Raw genomic sequence first — 16,289 nt, forward strand, 5'->3', positions numbered from 1 at the left:
AATAAGGCGGGAAGCTTTATTAGGCTAGGAGTCGTTGACGCGGAGGAGAAGTGGTACAGCATTTGCATCCCAAAAGGGAAAGGGGGAAGAGAGGGATGGACAGTCATGGCGAAAGTGGTGCGGAATTTGTTTACAAGGGTTGAGAGAAGGGAGATAAATAAGGACGAGCTAAGCCCTAACAGAGCGCCATCTGAGAAGGGGGAGAGAGGGGGGAGAAGGAGTAATATCGGGATTAGGATGGAGGTTAAGGAAGAGGAAAGTTGCAGAAATGAGGATCGGTTGGGTCAATGTTTGATTGGAAAATGGGATCCTAAAGTAGCAGGAGGAGGGGACCTAGAGAGAATGGGGTGGATGTTGGCGAGTGTTTGGGGATTAAAAGGGAAGCTAGGGTTGGCCTGGATGGACGAGGGTCGAGCCCTATTGGAGTTTGAAAAGGCGGCAGAAGCTAGGAAAATCCTCGACGGTGGAGCAAGACTGGTGGGGGGGATTCAAGTGGATCTGAAGGTGTGGAGGCCGTGCTTTGGGTGTTTGGAAGAAGGGGATCTAGAAGAGGAAGCTTGGGTGAGGGTAAAAGGCCTCCCACTGTCGTTATGGACCCCTAGCATTTTGCGAAGGGTAGGAGATGTGTGCGGGGGCTTTGTAGCCATGAATGGGCCGACGGAGAGAATGGAAGATCTCCGATGGGCGAGGTTGCTGGTGAGGACGAAAAGGGGGGTGTGGCCAAACTCAATAGAAATCGAGGTCGATAAGACCACATATCTTCTTCCGATATGGTGGGAAGTAAGGCCGCTGTTCAGAAAGAAGGTGGAGGATCGTCGGAGTGCAGAAGGCTGTGAGGAGGGGGACGATGGAGATACACGCGCGGGCCGGCGAGTGGAGGAGTGGAGTAGCGCAGGCATCGAGGCTCAGGTTCGGTCAGGCGATGTGATGGATGGGCTGCCGGATGAGAAGGGCAGGGTCTTGTCGGGGGGCCGGATCCGCTTCGGGTCGTTGATCCGAGAGCCAGAGAATGGGGCGGATGAGGGCTTGAACCCGTGTGGGCCTATCCGACCCAATGTAAGACTTGGCATCAGGAGAGGAGGGGGGCTTAGCCCAACCCCAATATCCGGTGCTAGCAGTGGTGGGCTTGGGCCGACTGGCAGACTTTAAGGCCCAAAAGGCAAGGAGAAAGCCCTAGAGGAGATTCATGGGTCTCGAGATGGGTTTTATATGGACCAAAGATGGTGCAGTGGGCCGTCTTCGAGTGGGCTTCAGGAGATGGGGGCTCAGCGAGGTGGGCCGCCGCGATTAGGCCCGAAGAGAAGCAAGTTTAATTCAAGCCCATTGGGGGTCTCGGTTCAGTCTGGGCCGTTGGATGATGCCAATTCCGAGCTTGAATTCCTAAGGGTAAGGGAGATGGAGACTGTGATTGTTCAGAAGGCCAATGCTCTAGAGGGATGGGCAGACAGTGCTCTCCATAAAGAAGTAATGAGGTATGAGGCCTTATCATCCTTAGGGGGTTTATGGGTTTCCGGGAATTCTTCTTCTTCTTCTATGTCTACTTTTGGTCGGACTCCAAAGGGGGAGTTCTTTGATCATTCTAGGGAAGCTAGGGAGATCTGTCAAATTGACAGAGATTCTCAAGGGCAAGAGGTAGAGGATACCAGGCCGAAAGGCAGTGTTTGCTGGGAGTTGGTTGAATTTAAAGGAGCCCTTGCAACGGCAAGGGAGCAGGAGGGGGGGTCTTCTCAAGATGAGGTTCAGGATGAAATGGGGGAAAAGGACCTGGATTGGCAAGAAAGCAGCTTAGCAAGGTTTAGCCATTTCCTGGGTTTTTCGACTGATGGGATGGAGAAGGAGATTTTAAATTTTCTGTCAAAAATCAGGAAAAGAATGGAGAAGATTCATAGTAAAGGATTATTGGAAAAATCGAGGTTTGAAAGGGAGCTAAAAAGGTTGGAATGCTCAGTGAATTATGAGGGGGATAGCAAAAAGAAGGGCTCTATTCAGGGCAAAGGGATGCAGATGATGTGTGTTTAATGAATATTAGATTGTTAAGCTGGAATGTAAGGGGGGTGAATGAAAGTAGGAAAAGGAAGGTTTTTAAGTCGGTTGTCAAAAAGCAGAAGGTAGATCTCTTTTGTATCCAGGAGACAAAATTTCAGTTTATGACTGAGAGGGTGGTGAGAAGCTTAGGGTCGGGTAGATTTTTAGAGTGGAAGGCCCTGAATGCGTGTGGCTCGGCTGGGGGTATGCTAATCTGCTGGGATAAAAGAGTTCTGGAGTTGTTGGAGTGGGAGGTGGGTCAGTTCTCTTTATCCTGCAGATTTAGGACTTTGGAGAATGGGGTGATTTGGGCTTTTACAGGGGTTTATGGGCCGTTTACTAGGCTTGAAAGGGAGTGGCTGTGGGAGGAAGTAGGGGCAATCAGAGGAATCTGGGAGGGGCCCTGGTGTCTAGGTGGTGATTTCAACATCACTTTGGCTCAAGGGGAGAGAAACAGGCAAGGGAGAATTTCTTCAGCTATGAGGAGGTTTGCGGAAGTCGTAGATGATCTTGGCCTTGTGGACCTTCAATTGCAAGGGGGTGCTTTCACGTGGACTGGGGGCTTGAATAACTCGTCAAAGGCTCGTTTAGATAGATTCTTGGTTTCTCCTTGCTGGCTTGATCAGTTCAGCAGGGTGAGTCAGCGGAGGCTTCCCAGGCCGATTTCGGACCACTTTCCAGTTTTACTTGAGGGGGGTAGCTGGAGGAGAGGGTCTGCCCCCTTCAGATTCGAGAATATGTGGTTCAAAGTCGAGGGGTTTAAGGATTTAATCCGGAATTGGTGGCAAGGAACAGAGGTCAGGGGAAGTGCCAGCTTTAGATTATCGGAGAAATTGAAGAAGGTGAAGCAGAAGCTTAAAGTTTGGAATATGGAGGAGTTTGGGAATCTGGAAAGTAACAAGGAGGCTGCGATTCAACAAGTGGAATATTGGGACAGAGTAGAGGATGAAAGGAGCTTGTCAATGGAGGAAGCAGCTCGTAAGAAGGAGGCTAAGGAGGTTTATGCCAAGTGGGTTGAACTGGAAGAAACTCACTGGAGGCAGGTGTCTAGGGAACTCTGGTTGAAGGCAGGTGATAGGAATACGAGGTATTTCCACAGGATGGCATCTGCCCATAGGAGAGTTAACCACATGGACAGAATCAAAATTAATGGGATTACAATGACAGAGGAGAGGGAAATCAAAGATGGGATAGTTAATGCTTTTATGCAGCAATTTTCCGAAAGTCCGGAGTGGAAGGCGGACATTGGAAGTCTCTCTTTTAATCAAATTTGTGTGCAAGAGGCTGAGATGCTGGAGGCTCCCTTCTGTGAGGGTGAAGTCCAGATGGCCCTGATGGAAATGAATGGGGATAAAGCCCCAGGTCCTGATGGGTTCTCGGTTTTCTTTTGGCAATGTTGTTGGGATTTTGTCAAGGAGGAAATCCTGGAGTTTTTCAAGGAGTTCCACGACCAGAATACGTTCCTCAAGAGTATCAACAATACATTTCTGGTGCTGATTCCTAAGAAAGGAGGGGCCGAGGAGTTCGGTGATTTTAGGCCAATTAGCCTTTTGGGGGGTCTGTATAAGATGTTGGCAAAGGTGTTGGCCAACAGGCTTAAGAAGGTTATTGACAAGGTTGTGTCCCATGATCAGAATGCATTTGTTAAGGGTAGGCAGATTCTTGACGCTTCCCTAGTAAATGAAGTGATTGACAATTGGAAAAAAAAAGGGGACAAGGGGGTTATCTGCAAGCTTGATATTGAGAAGGCCTATGACAGTATTAATTGGCAATTCCTCTTGAAAGTCATGGAAAAAATGGGATTTGGCGCTAAGTGGCTGAGGTGGATGTAGTGGTGTATCTCCACAGCCAGATTTTCAGTTATGGTGAACGGAACGCCAGCTGGTTTCTTTCCGAGTTCCAAAGGGTTGCGTCAAGGAGATCCCTTGTCCCCCTATCTTTTTGTCATGGGGATGGAGGTGCTAAGTGTCCTAATCAGAAGGGCTATGGAGGGGGGTTTCATCTCAAGGTGCAAAATTCAGCGCAATAGAGGCCGGGCTGTCCACATTGCGCATCTGCTCTTCGCCGATGATACTATAGTCTTTTGTGAGGCAAAGAAGGAGTACTTAACGAATTTAAGCTGGATCTTGTTTTGGTTTGAAGCCGCGTCCGGGTTGAAAATTAACTTGGCTAAAAGCGAGGTAATTCCAGTAGGAAAGGTTCAAAGGATAGAGGAGCTGGCTGTGGAGTTAGGTTGTAGGGTGGGGAAGCTTCCGTCCGTTTATTTGGGGCTGCCGTTGGGGGTGCCTAATAAGGCGGCTTATGGATGGGATGGTATAGAAGAGAAAATGAGAAGGAGGCTTGCTCTTTGGAAGAGCCAATATATCTCAAAGGGTGGGAGGATCACGCTTATTAAAAGCACTATGGGAAGTATGCCAGTTTACCAGATGTCGTTATTCCGTATGCCCATGTCTGTGGCTAGAAGATTAGAAAAATTGCAAAGAGACTTCTTATGGGGGGGGGGGGGGGGGGGGGGGGGGTCTCATGGAGAGGAAAACTCATCTGGTTAAGTGGGGGGTGGTGTGTGGGGACAAAGAAAATGGGGGGTTGGGAATAAGAAAGCTTGCTATCATGAATAAAGCGCTTCTTGGCAAGTGGACTTGGAGATTTGCTTCGGATAAGGAGGCCCTTTGGAAACATGTGCTGGAAGCAAAGTATGGTCAGGAGGATCATGGTTGGAGGACCAAGAAGGCTGTGGGTGCGTGTGGTGTGGGGGTGTGGAAGGAGATATTAAAGGAAGCTGGTTGGTGCTGGGATAAAATGGGGTTCAAGGTGGGAAAAGGTAATAAAATCAGCTTCTGAACTGATGTGTGGTGCGGGGATTCAGCGTTGTCTCAAAGGTTCCCGCATCTCTATACCTTGGCAGCCAATAGAAATGCAAAGGTTGAAGATTTGTGGGACCAGATTGTTGGGGAAGGCGGCTGGAATTTGCGTTTCATAAGGGATTTCAATGATTGGGAGGTGGGGCTGGTAGGTGAGTTGCTCCAAGCGTTGAGAGGGGTTAGGATATCTTGGGAGGATGACTCGGTTTTTTGGAGGGGAGGGGGAAGTGGGCAGTTTAGAGTGAAAGATGCGTACAGCTGGTTGGATAGGCCTATGGAGGTCAACTTTCCGAAAAACAGGATTTGGGTGGGTAGAGTCCCAACTAAAATCATGTTCTTCACGTGGGAAGCGACTTGAGGAAAGATTTTGACTCTTGATAGGCTCCAAAAAAGAGGTTGGCAGCTCCCGAATAGGTGCTTTTTGTGTGCGTGCGAAGCGGAAAGTGTGGATCACTTACTTATTCATTGTACAGTGGCTAGAGAGCTTTAGGATCTAGTGTTGGGGTCAAGTGGGTGTTCCCTAAATCTGTAAAGGAAGTGTTATATAGTTGGGGAGGTTCTTTTGTGGGAAAAAAAAAGAAAAAGTTTTGGAGTTCCATTCCATTATTCATTTTTTGGATGGTTTGGAAGGAAAGGAATAGGCTAGCTTTTAGGGGGGGGGGGTTTAGCAATTCAGAGGTTCAAATATTCTTTTGTCTATTATATCTGGGGTTGGGCTAAGTTGTATATGGAGGAGAGGCCGCATTCCCTTTTAGATTTCCTGGAATGGATAGCTTCCAGTTGAGGGGTGGTTTGTTTTTTTTGGTTTGTTGCTTGTTCTTGGCCTTTGCTGCCTGGTATACGTCTTGTATACGTTGAGGTTTTTTGCCTCTTTAATGAAATGTGTTTACTTATCAAAAAAAAAAAAAAAAATCATTAAAAGACCTAAAGAACATCGGATTCCAACCGCTGCCCTCAATCATGGAGTCCCAAACATCCGCCACTCGCCTCCTTTGAAGAGGCAAGAGCAAAAAGAGAAGGAAATGACACACATAACGCTTCGTTACCACACCACTTATCCTTCCAAAAACTCACCCTTCTCTCATTACCCACTTCAAAAACAATCTTGTCACTCAATAGATTCCATTCTTTCCTTATAGCCTTCCAAAGGCCCACCCCATACCCCTCTCTCACTTTGCAAGAGCACCACCCACCTTATGCTACACCATACTTCACACTAATAACTTGCTTCCAAAGAGCCTCCCCTTCATCCACAAAGCGCCAACATCATTTACAAAGAAGAGCTCTGTTAGGCAAAGAGAGACATCTAACACCCAAACCACCCTTCCTCTTATCTGAGCAAACAATGCCCTAGTTTACTCAATTTAGCCCATAGGCCTTTTGGTCTCTCTCTTCTCCCTGTATAGGTTCCACTTGAACTAATACTAGTATACTCATTTGTTTTACTCACTCTCCCAATACTATACTTGAAAAACATTTAAATTTTAAAGTGTCTTACACCACAACAAGCAAACTGCTCTTTAACACGCACAGCAAGACCCCATGATCAATGCCAAACAATAGGTCCCAATGTTCACCAAGCAAAGGCTACTGAGCTTAATCAGCTCATGTAAAGTAAAGCCTAGGAAAAAATGAAGTGTATACCCATGCATTCCCACAAGCGAGGTTTGACTAGTTTGTACCCATGTGTTCCCACAAGCTAGGTTCCTGAAGTTAATCAGCTTATGTAATGTAAACCCAAGGAAAAAGAGAGAAAGATCATATCCCATGCATTTCCACAAGTGAGGTTTGACCAGGTTAAACCGATTACCTAAAGTAAACCCTAGAAGAAGAAGAAAGAAGAAGTTTCTAGCTTATGCCCAGGCATTCCCCCAAAGAAGAAGAAGAAGAAAGACGCTTATAGTTTACACCCATGTATTCCCACAATAGAGGTTGGACTGATGTTACTCACCTAAAGAGAATCCAAGAAGAAGCTTCTGGTTTATACCATGCATCCACAAGCAAGGAAAGACAAGCTAAGCAACTCACTTAAAGGAAATCCAAGAAGAAGAAGAAGTATCCACAAGCGAGGCTTGACTAAGGTTCAGCAGCTGACCTAGAGTAAACTCAAGATGAGAAGCAGGAGTTGAAGGAGGTTATACTTGTCTATTGCCCACAAGCGAGGTTTAACTAAGTTACACACCTAAGAAAACTCAAAGAGAAGGTTCTAGTAGACATGCATCCACAAGCAAAGTTTGACCAAGGTTAAGCAGCTAACCCAAGCAGAAGTTTTTGGTTTATATACATCCATCCATAAGTGAAGAATTTCGACTGAGGTTAAGTAGCTCACTAGAAGTAAACCCTAGAAGAACAAAAAGAAGAAACAAGGCCTGCAGCCAACTACTTCAGATCTTGAGGTTTATCCGGGTCATAACTTCAACTAAATCACAGGTCAGATGTCTCATTTCTCAAAGCTTGCTCCTCTTGACCTCCCTCTTGTCGTTGTAACTCATTCTGGTAAATCATACCACTTCAGACAAGTATAATCACAGGTCTTTTAATGCACATCCTAAATAAATTTCTATCATCTTTTCCTTGGTTGGCATTATCTTTACCAGTTCATCCATTTCTAACTACTTTTGCTTGTTTGGCCTTTCATCCTTTTCACAATCCTAAGTTTCGGATACACTAATTTTCATTTCCAAAAAATACAGGCTAAGAGGCATAATTGAGGTTGATCAGTTTACCTACAATAAACACCTTGTTAACTCTCAAGCGCAATGCTGAGTTTTTTCTATTTCATACTCATGCATTCCTAAAAGCGAGAGTGAGGTTGAGTAGCTTATCCAAAGAAGCACCATAAGAAGAAGAAGAAATGAATGAGTCCAATTCCAACTACTTGGGGTCTGCTACACACGAATCCTATTTAGCCATTCAGTTTTATCCAGGGTCATCTCTTCAACTAAACCACAGGTCAGATGACTCATTTTCTCAAAGCTTCCTCCTCTTGACCTTGCTCTTGTCCTTGTAAGCTCATTTAAATAAATCATATCAATCCAGAGTCCATACAAGTACAGTCATCAGTCTGTTGCACATCCCAAACAAATTTCTACCATCTTGTCCTTGGTAAGCATTACCACCACCAACAAATTCATTTTTACACTATTTTTGCTTGTTAAGCCATTCATCTTCATAACACTACTTTTGCTAGTTTTGTTTGTTTGGCCATTTGTTCTTTGCTACATCCCAGGTTTCAGATACACAAATTTGATGATAAACAATAACAATAACAACAAAAAGAACAAGAACAAAAAGATAACAGGAATAATAAGAATGACTAATCAAAGGAATACCACAGTAGTAGTAATAGTAATAGTAGTAACTTGCACATCCCAGACAATTTTCTATCATCTTGTCCTTGGTGAGCATTATCTTTGCCAATGCATTCATTTCAACACTACTTTTGCCAGTTTTGTCTTTCACCATTCATCCTTTTCTACTTATCACGAGTTTCAGCTACACTAATTTTATGAGAAACAATAACAGTAACAACAAGAAGAAGATAAATAATAACAATAACAACAACAGTAAAAAGAATAAAACTACTATTGCTGCTGCTGCTACTAAACCCTGTAGGAAACACCAAGGAGATAGATGTTGATAAACAACACATCCAGACATGGCACCACAAAGACCAAGACTCATAGTTCTTCATGACCTTTTGCAGATTTTACAACCATAGAAGTAGCAAGGCAAAAATAATTAAAAATAAATAAAAGAAAAATAAAGATGATTTAGAAAGCCACAGGAAATACATTGTCTTAGTTGAAGAAAGAAGAAAGTAAGTAGAGAAGTATTAAAATAAAATAATCACCATATTGTACTACACCAATAAACAAATGATACATCATACATCATATCTTTAAAGCAAATAACTAATCCTTATCAGAAATTACAAAATTTGAACCCTAAAGAAGAACTTACCCTCAATCTCAAGGAATGCAATACAGCAGCAACCATCATCTATTTTGGCCACAGTGGCCACACAAACACAAATGGCTCCATAATCTTCAATTTTGTAAGAGGATATCTAGAATCAGTCCACAAGGCCTTCAATAAGATAGATATCTACCATATGATGACTGCTCTTTTGCTTCTCCCTTTCAGAGCTCTTTTCCATCCACACAACATAAAAGGACAGTACTACATAAAAATATTATAAATACTTAGATGTCAGCAACTTTCATTATCTGGTTGAGGCTTTCCTCCCTAGTTAAATGCTTTTCAGAATTTTCTCCCATACATTCCCATTGGAAGTAATCACCTCAACATGTCTCATGTGACCAGCACATCCAGATTTCATGGTAAGTTCTATCCATCCTTTGACACGGTATGGCTCATCCAAGTTCCACCTTGACACTCCTTTCATGTGCCTATGTGATCAATTACAGCTCATGTCTTCTTCGTTTCATTTTCCAATTGAGATAGCTTCCTACTGAGTAGTACTGGTTAATTTTTTCTACGATAGCACAATATTGGGGTAGAGAATTTTCAATTTCAAAATGAATCAAAGGCTATAGATACCACATTCTAACTACAGAATGTCATTTTCTTCCCTCATACTTAGAAAATTTGAATATCCTCCAAATCTTGAGGTCTTGCTTTCCAACTGTTTTTTCCTCCATTTGGTTGACAATGGTGAGAATGTCATTTGACTCCCTCTTCATTACTTGGGTCACCTTCTGTTCTTTCATTTCCTCTTTTCAGCAAACAAACAAACCCATTTCTTCCACCTAGCAGCTAGAACTCCAACTCTTGCAGATTCTATTTTTGTTCATGTGGAGCATAGAGCAATATCTCATGCTCCTTGGTAGATGCTTCTTCAAAAATAAGTCCCACCTGTAAAAGGCTTGATAAGAACTGAAGAGGCCTGTGTTCTGATCTCATCACAGATGTAAAAGAATGCTCAGTCATGACCAAAGCCTGCTTGAAACCCTACCCGTTCACTTACCCACTCTGTGTTGCTCAGTAGAAGAAGATAAACCTTACAAAAACTGCAACTCTCCACTTCTAGTTCATCATTTTAAGCATGATTTCCATGTAGCCATCTAGCCAACAATCCTCCAGCCTTTCTATTGGTTCAACCATCTTGGCTCTCACATAGCAATCTATCATATAGATCCCCCCTGCCACAATCTCCCCATGCAATCCAACCATAACTCCCATACTTTACAGGCTCCAATGGCAGAATCAATCATTCAATGATTGTGTCAGCACTGACACTTGCTTAACAAGAAACATCCACCACCTTCTTCATCATTCTGAAGTGCCATGCCCAAGCCAACACCCTTTAATTCTATCCTCCAACAGATACGGTAGGGTAATTGAATCACTATTGGTTCATAGTTCATTAACTACTAACCACAATAAAGCAAGCAGAATATTGGCTAACTACAATGTGGCTAAAATTGCACAACCAATTACAAAAGGTTTAAGTCAACACCATTATGATGTAGCATTTAGCCCTGTTGCCAGCCCCTCCTTAACTGAAACTACCTCAATCTTTTTTGCATTTTTCCTTTTATATATATATATATATATATATATATATATATATATATAGGCAAAAGAACAATTTATTCAAAACATCAATCAAAAAAGGGCAGAACCCAAGCACAGAAGAAATATACAAAGGTCACCATAGGGCAAGAAACAAGAAAAGGAAACAAGCTAGTGAAAGCCCACCCAATCCACCAAATCATACGTGGACTCTCCAATACAAAATTTGGACAAAGAAAGGGATGTCCAAATAAAATAATCTTTTAACAATTGAATTGACTTATCGATGCCTTCAAAAGTTCTTTGGTGCCTCTCTTGCCAAATTGTCTAGAACAAACATGACAGAACTAACCTCCAAGTTTTTATGCACTTTTCCCCAAAAAAATCCACAAGACATCTTTCACTGTATAAGGATACACCCACAACACATTAAAGAGTGAGAATAATAGATAAAAGACTATGAGTTGCACCACAATGAAAATGGATATGATTGGTTGCCTCCTCATCTCTCTTGCACAAGCAATACTGGTTAGCCATAGCCCTACCTCTCCTCCTTAGCTGGTATAATGTCATAATTTCTCCCCAAACCACATCCCAAGCAAAGAAACCCACCTTTGGAGGAGCCAGAGAACCCCAAACTTCTTTGACTGGGAAAGGATCTTGAGAAACTAATTCCAAGGAACTATAGTAGGATTTTACAGAGAACTTAGTGCCGTTATTCAATTTCCAGACCAAAACTCCTTCAATTGGACTATCTCAAGGAGTTGGCTGAAACATCAATTGAGCATAGCTATCTCCTCTATTTTCATAGAATAAGACCTTTGAATTAAGAGAGAGTGAGAGAGGGGGAGAAAAGAAAAGAAAAGACTAAAAAATAAATAGATAAATAAACGAATAAAGCAAGCATAATGTAAGATGGAACCAAATTATTAACAGGAACAATCATAAAGGACTCTTAGAATTTGACATGCTAAACAACATCTTTGGCCATTTCATGGTCATTCCTCACATTATGGCAACATGGATCTGTATTGCAATTTGCAAGTAAATATTTTTTATGCCAAGGATAGCTAACATTGAGTAAACTAACTGAACCAAGTTGATCTTATATTATATGCTAAGATTTCGAGGTAGAACAGTGCTCCTGGGTATTTCAGATTTTCACACAATCCAATGGAGATGTGTTTTGAATATATAGTAGAACCCAAGAGTAAAAAAGCAATATCCAAATTTTAAGAAGTCAACGGAATAAACAAGCAAGATTCCACAACCTTTTTCCTCAAAACAATTTGAGAATTTCATGGATCCAGTAAAAGATTGAAAAAAGGGGAGGAAAACCAAGAGCACCAGCTAGCAGGGCATTACCACAACTAACTTGGAAAAAGAGGAAAATGATGACTGCCATGGAGTCTGCAAAAAGCTGCACAAAACATTTAGACATGAAATATTCCTTTTAATCATCAAGCAATGTAGTAAGATCTTGCACGCACACATACTAAAGTTCCTTCTACCCAAAGAAACTCAGAAATGATCAAAACATGAGAAAATGGGATTCATCATGTTCCCACCCTGTGTGTATCCATCGCATCTATCAATAAGCTGGTAACCCAAGCCATTATTTGATTTCAAGGTAGGGATTTACCCCAATTAATGATGTCCAGCAGCAAATAACAGAACAATCAAAATGAAAGAATGATGGCCAGAAGCTCAACAAAGGAAAAGGATAATGTCAGGTAGGAAGTTGGAAGTTAGTGCCAAGAAAGCTTGCCCAATCTCATATCAGTTGTGATCATGTCCCATCACATTTCCAGATACAATGTGTTACAGAATATGTAATGGTAGACTAAAAAATTGGAGTGAGATTTCAAATAGTTATGGAAAGAGACAGAAAAAGAAAAAACTGCAGCCTAACGGCTCTACCCAATGTGATAAGGCACTATTGATTCATTACAAAATAATAGCAATGATATTGCTTCATTTGAGAAAGAAAATAATTGTTCCATACAAGAATTCCAATGAGCAAGATTAAAGCAAGCTGCGCTTCATGCATTTACACAATTGATACAATTGTTCAACTGCAATTTTATTCAGCAAATAAAAAGTGAAGAACAAAACCAGAGAACTTTGACACTAAGAGATTCAGTTCTGAACTTGAAACATAAAGAGAGGGATTAAAGAAAAGAATTAGATAAGTTGTATAGCATACCTTCATCTTGCCAACAAAGGAAAGAAGACAACTCAAATTGGAAATATCACTTCTTCAATGAATTTTCACAATGTGTAGCATGAAAAAACAATTTCAGTATTCGGCTTTGAAACAAACACAAATCCCAACCATAACCAAAAGGTATACAATCTACAATGAAAAACTAACCTCAGCCCTTAAGGTAGGAGAATACAAGGCATAGCAAAATCCAAAGTTCTCAGCAAAAGCTGATATTAAAGAAATATTTAATGCTATAAAAGAAAATCCGGGATCAGTGGTGTTTGTGTAACCACATTGTTGGGCCCTTCCGCTCTTTGACGAGATTTGTGCCTATTATGACGATGACTACTCTTCTGCTTGTCTTTCTGACCATTTTCTTCTCTTTCCTTCTCCTTCTTCCTCGGACTTCTATGCCGTCTCTCTTTACCATGACCATGGTGTTTGCTTCTTCTTGAACTTGGATTTCCCATATTAGGATTTCCTACATCACCCAGAACTTCTTTTGGACCAGATGGATGATCAGTATTTAGTTTTTCCTTCCCTCTTCTCTTACTGGATGATTTATCGGTCAGATTACTTTGTGAAGTGGATACAGCTTCATTACCTAAAAGTACATCTCGCACCGCACCAGACAACAAATCCTCTTTCAACTCCAGCTTCTTGGCTGCAATAGGTGCTTCATCACCCTCATCCAATTTTACCACCACCGGCCTAGGTTTTGCATGGTTTGGCTTTTTCTTTTGAAGAAGCGACTGCTCTGTAAGCTTAACAAGATCTTTAGCATCATCATTCAGATTATCCTGCAACTTAGGGTCATTAGCAGGTGGGTAATCATTGGATACATCATTCTTCTCTGAAGGAAGATAATATAGTCCATGAAGCTTGCGGTGTTCTGCAAGCAGAGATGTCGACTCAGTTGATGCTTCAGATGATTCTCCTTTGCTTTGGGGAAGACCAACCTTCTCCTTAGAATGAGGAATTCCAAAAGAAAATGAACTTGATGTAGGCAGCTGATCATTGCCACAAATCATTTCCAAGTCACCAAGATTCTCCCTAAGTATTAGCCCATCAGGGATAGGAACTCTTTCTTGCGCATTTGCTGCGACTGGACCAAGCTCCTTGGAGAATGCATCATGCATTAACTCAATGATTTTGGGAAATTTTAAGCCTTCCCTCTCAAAATTCCCTTCTTTCTTGACTAAGCCAGGTAACTCTTGTTTTATCAACTCAATTAAACCAAGTACATTTCGTGCCCTCTCCTGTATTTCTACTTCTCGGCTTCCTGATAGTGGACCCAAAGCCACTTCAATTAGATTCAACAGGTTCCCAATTGATTCATGTGTGAAACCATCTTTTCCTAAAGAGGCTGAATTAGGTATCTGAGCATGAGTAACAGTTATATCTTCAACATCTTCTGTAGAAGCATCTTCAAAGGATTGATTTGAAGCCCTTGGGTTGAACACTTCATCTTGTTGGCAATCAGCTGCAACAATTGCAGAATCAGAACCTGGGCATTTACTTTCAGAGACAAAATTGTCAGGAGATGAGGGGGAGCAAGCAATGGTTTCCCTGTAAAAGAGGTAGGAATGTAGACAAAAGATAAGTACTTTAAAAGCAGACTGAACATAAACAGCCCTTATTGATGGAGGCAAGAGACTAATACGTGGTTGTAACAGAGCCTCCATAAGTTCAAATGGATTCTTCGAAAATTCAACATACTCCCCTGAAACCCAAGCAGCAGCAGACAATATCCTGTGTAAGAAAGGGTTACCAAGTAATGCAGGATCAATCAGTAGATCCCGGCCAACACGAACAAGCTGCAGTCTAGCATCCTTCACCCTCATACCAATATCAATAAGTTGATGCTCAATCTCTTCACCCTTCTGGCAATGTGGAATCCTCGACATTTCCCCAAGAAGTGATACATACCAATCAAAGTCCTCAATTATCTCATAAACATTCCTAGAACAAGCTGATAAAATGGAACCCAGAATCTCATTGCAAAACTCTGGGTCTGATTTAATTGCATAATTAACCAAAACCCTGGAAATTTCAGCCACATTTCTCTCAGACACCATTACCATCAGAATGCGCAGTGACTCAAGTTTAATATTGGGGTCAGCATCACTCAAAGATTTAATCACCACCTCCTTATTCTCCAAAACCGCCCACAGGTGCTTTGGTGCAACAACTGTCAGCGCCTGCAACCCTAGGTACTTAAGATTAGAATCATCATCCACTAACAATTCCCGAATCTTCACAACTGCAAGCTTCACTGCAGACTCATACTCGGCCAAGCTAGTCACCACAGTCCTCACACACTCAAACATCAATGATTTTGCCCCGGTTTTCCTCATATACTCACAAATTGGCTCCACAACCCTCATTGCCAACCTTGGCTCCAATGGTGCTAACTTCCCAAATATCTTAACCGCCTTAATTAATACCCAATTGTTCCTAGAATCCACCAATATCCTATAAAACTCTGGCGCCAGGGGCAGATATGATTTAGGGTCCTTCACTGCCAACTCGCAAAAAACACCCATTGCCGCAGACAAGGTATGCGGATCAGAACTCTCTAAATTCTCAACCAAACGCTTAAAACAAACCCTAGCCGCATCTGGGTACTGGCTAAAAACCCTCAAAATGACCGCCACAGCCTTTTTTCCAATGGAAGGCTTGGAGCTAGACAACAAAGTGAAGATTTCCGGTGTTAATTCGCGAGCGAGGTGGGGTGTGGCGATGATGGAGAAGCAGTGGAGGGCGAGGCTTACCTCGAAGGGGTTGGCGGAGTTGAGGTCCTTACGGAACTGATGAGTGGTGAGGAGGGAGACATCGGTAGCAGCGTGGAAGGAGTGCGCGGCGGCGAGGTAGGCGATCTTCTTGTGGGCGAAGGCAGAGGAGCTCATGAGCTCCACGACGTGGAAAGCGGCCCAAGACATGTCGAGCCCGTACAGGGCGCTGAGGTAGGTGAGCTTCTGGAGGGCGACGGACTTGGTGTGGAGGTCGGTGGACTTGATCTCGCGGCGAATGTCGTCTGTGGATTTGGAGATGAAAGTGGGTTCGGTAAGTAGGTTAAGGCGAATCCCTTTGATCAGATCTTCGAGGGAGCGTTGAAACAGAGAATCCATGATCGATGAACCCATATTTCTGAATTCTCAATATTCCTTCTCTAGAAGAAAGAGTTCATGGTTGAGAAATGGAAAATCCGTGATTTGGGAACTGGGAAATTGGGATGAATTTCCTTTCTCTGAAACAATTTACTTGGGAATTACGGAGGTTTTGGGAGGATCTCTGTGTCTTCTTCCTCTCGGGTTTTCACTTCGATCCAAGAAGATGACATTGTGAAAATAATTAGGGGCAAAATGGGAAATACATTGGAGGAGGGTTTATCACTGTTTGGGCTGCACATGGGTTGGGCTGGGCCGAGGTACCATGCGTGGATTTGGGCCAAGTGAATTCAAAAGATTTTGTAATGTTATTATAAGTTGTTAAAAAGGTTAATATTCTAACCAAAATAGATACAAGACTCCTAAAAACGCTTCTAGTGTGGACAGTTTGGCTGGGATTAAGGTTAAATGTTGGATTTTATTGAAGAATTTCTTAAATTTTACTTGGACACCATATTTTCTGAACTTTTACAAAACTAAAATTATACT

At 42.4% G+C, this 16,289-nt stretch overlaps 1 protein-coding gene across 2 annotated transcripts; it reads right to left on the reverse strand.

The window, feature by feature from the left end:
* Nucleotides 1–12,667: 12,667 nt before the first annotated feature.
* On the reverse strand, nt 12,668–15,990 carry LOC100261087 (AP-3 complex subunit delta). 2 transcript variants are annotated; one of them, XM_010665311.3, is made up of 2 exons: nt 15,405–15,987; nt 12,668–15,315 (listed from the first exon to the last, which is right to left on the reverse strand). In XM_010665311.3, the coding sequence occupies exons 1-2, from the start codon at nt 15,464–15,466 to the stop codon at nt 12,882–12,884; spliced, it is 2,496 nt and encodes an 831-aa protein (XP_010663613.1). In that variant the 5' UTR covers nt 15,467–15,987; the 3' UTR covers nt 12,668–12,881. The 2 variants fall into 2 exon arrangements, with proteins under 2 accessions (XP_010663613.1, XP_010663612.1); XM_010665310.3 differs by having other exon boundaries at nt 12,668–15,990.
* Between the last annotated feature and the right edge of the window lie 299 nt (nt 15,991–16,289).

The sequence above is a fragment of the Vitis vinifera genome, chromosome 17 (assembly GCF_030704535.1).
Source record: "Vitis vinifera cultivar Pinot Noir 40024 chromosome 17, ASM3070453v1".
NCBI lineage: Eukaryota > Viridiplantae > Streptophyta > Magnoliopsida > Vitales > Vitaceae > Vitis > Vitis vinifera.

What these genes read in the sequence shown, in the direction of transcription:
- LOC100261087 (XM_010665310.3), bottom strand. Translation starts at nt 15,776, where the DNA reads ATGGGTTCATCGATCATGGATTCTCTGTTTCAACGCTCCCTCGAAGAT.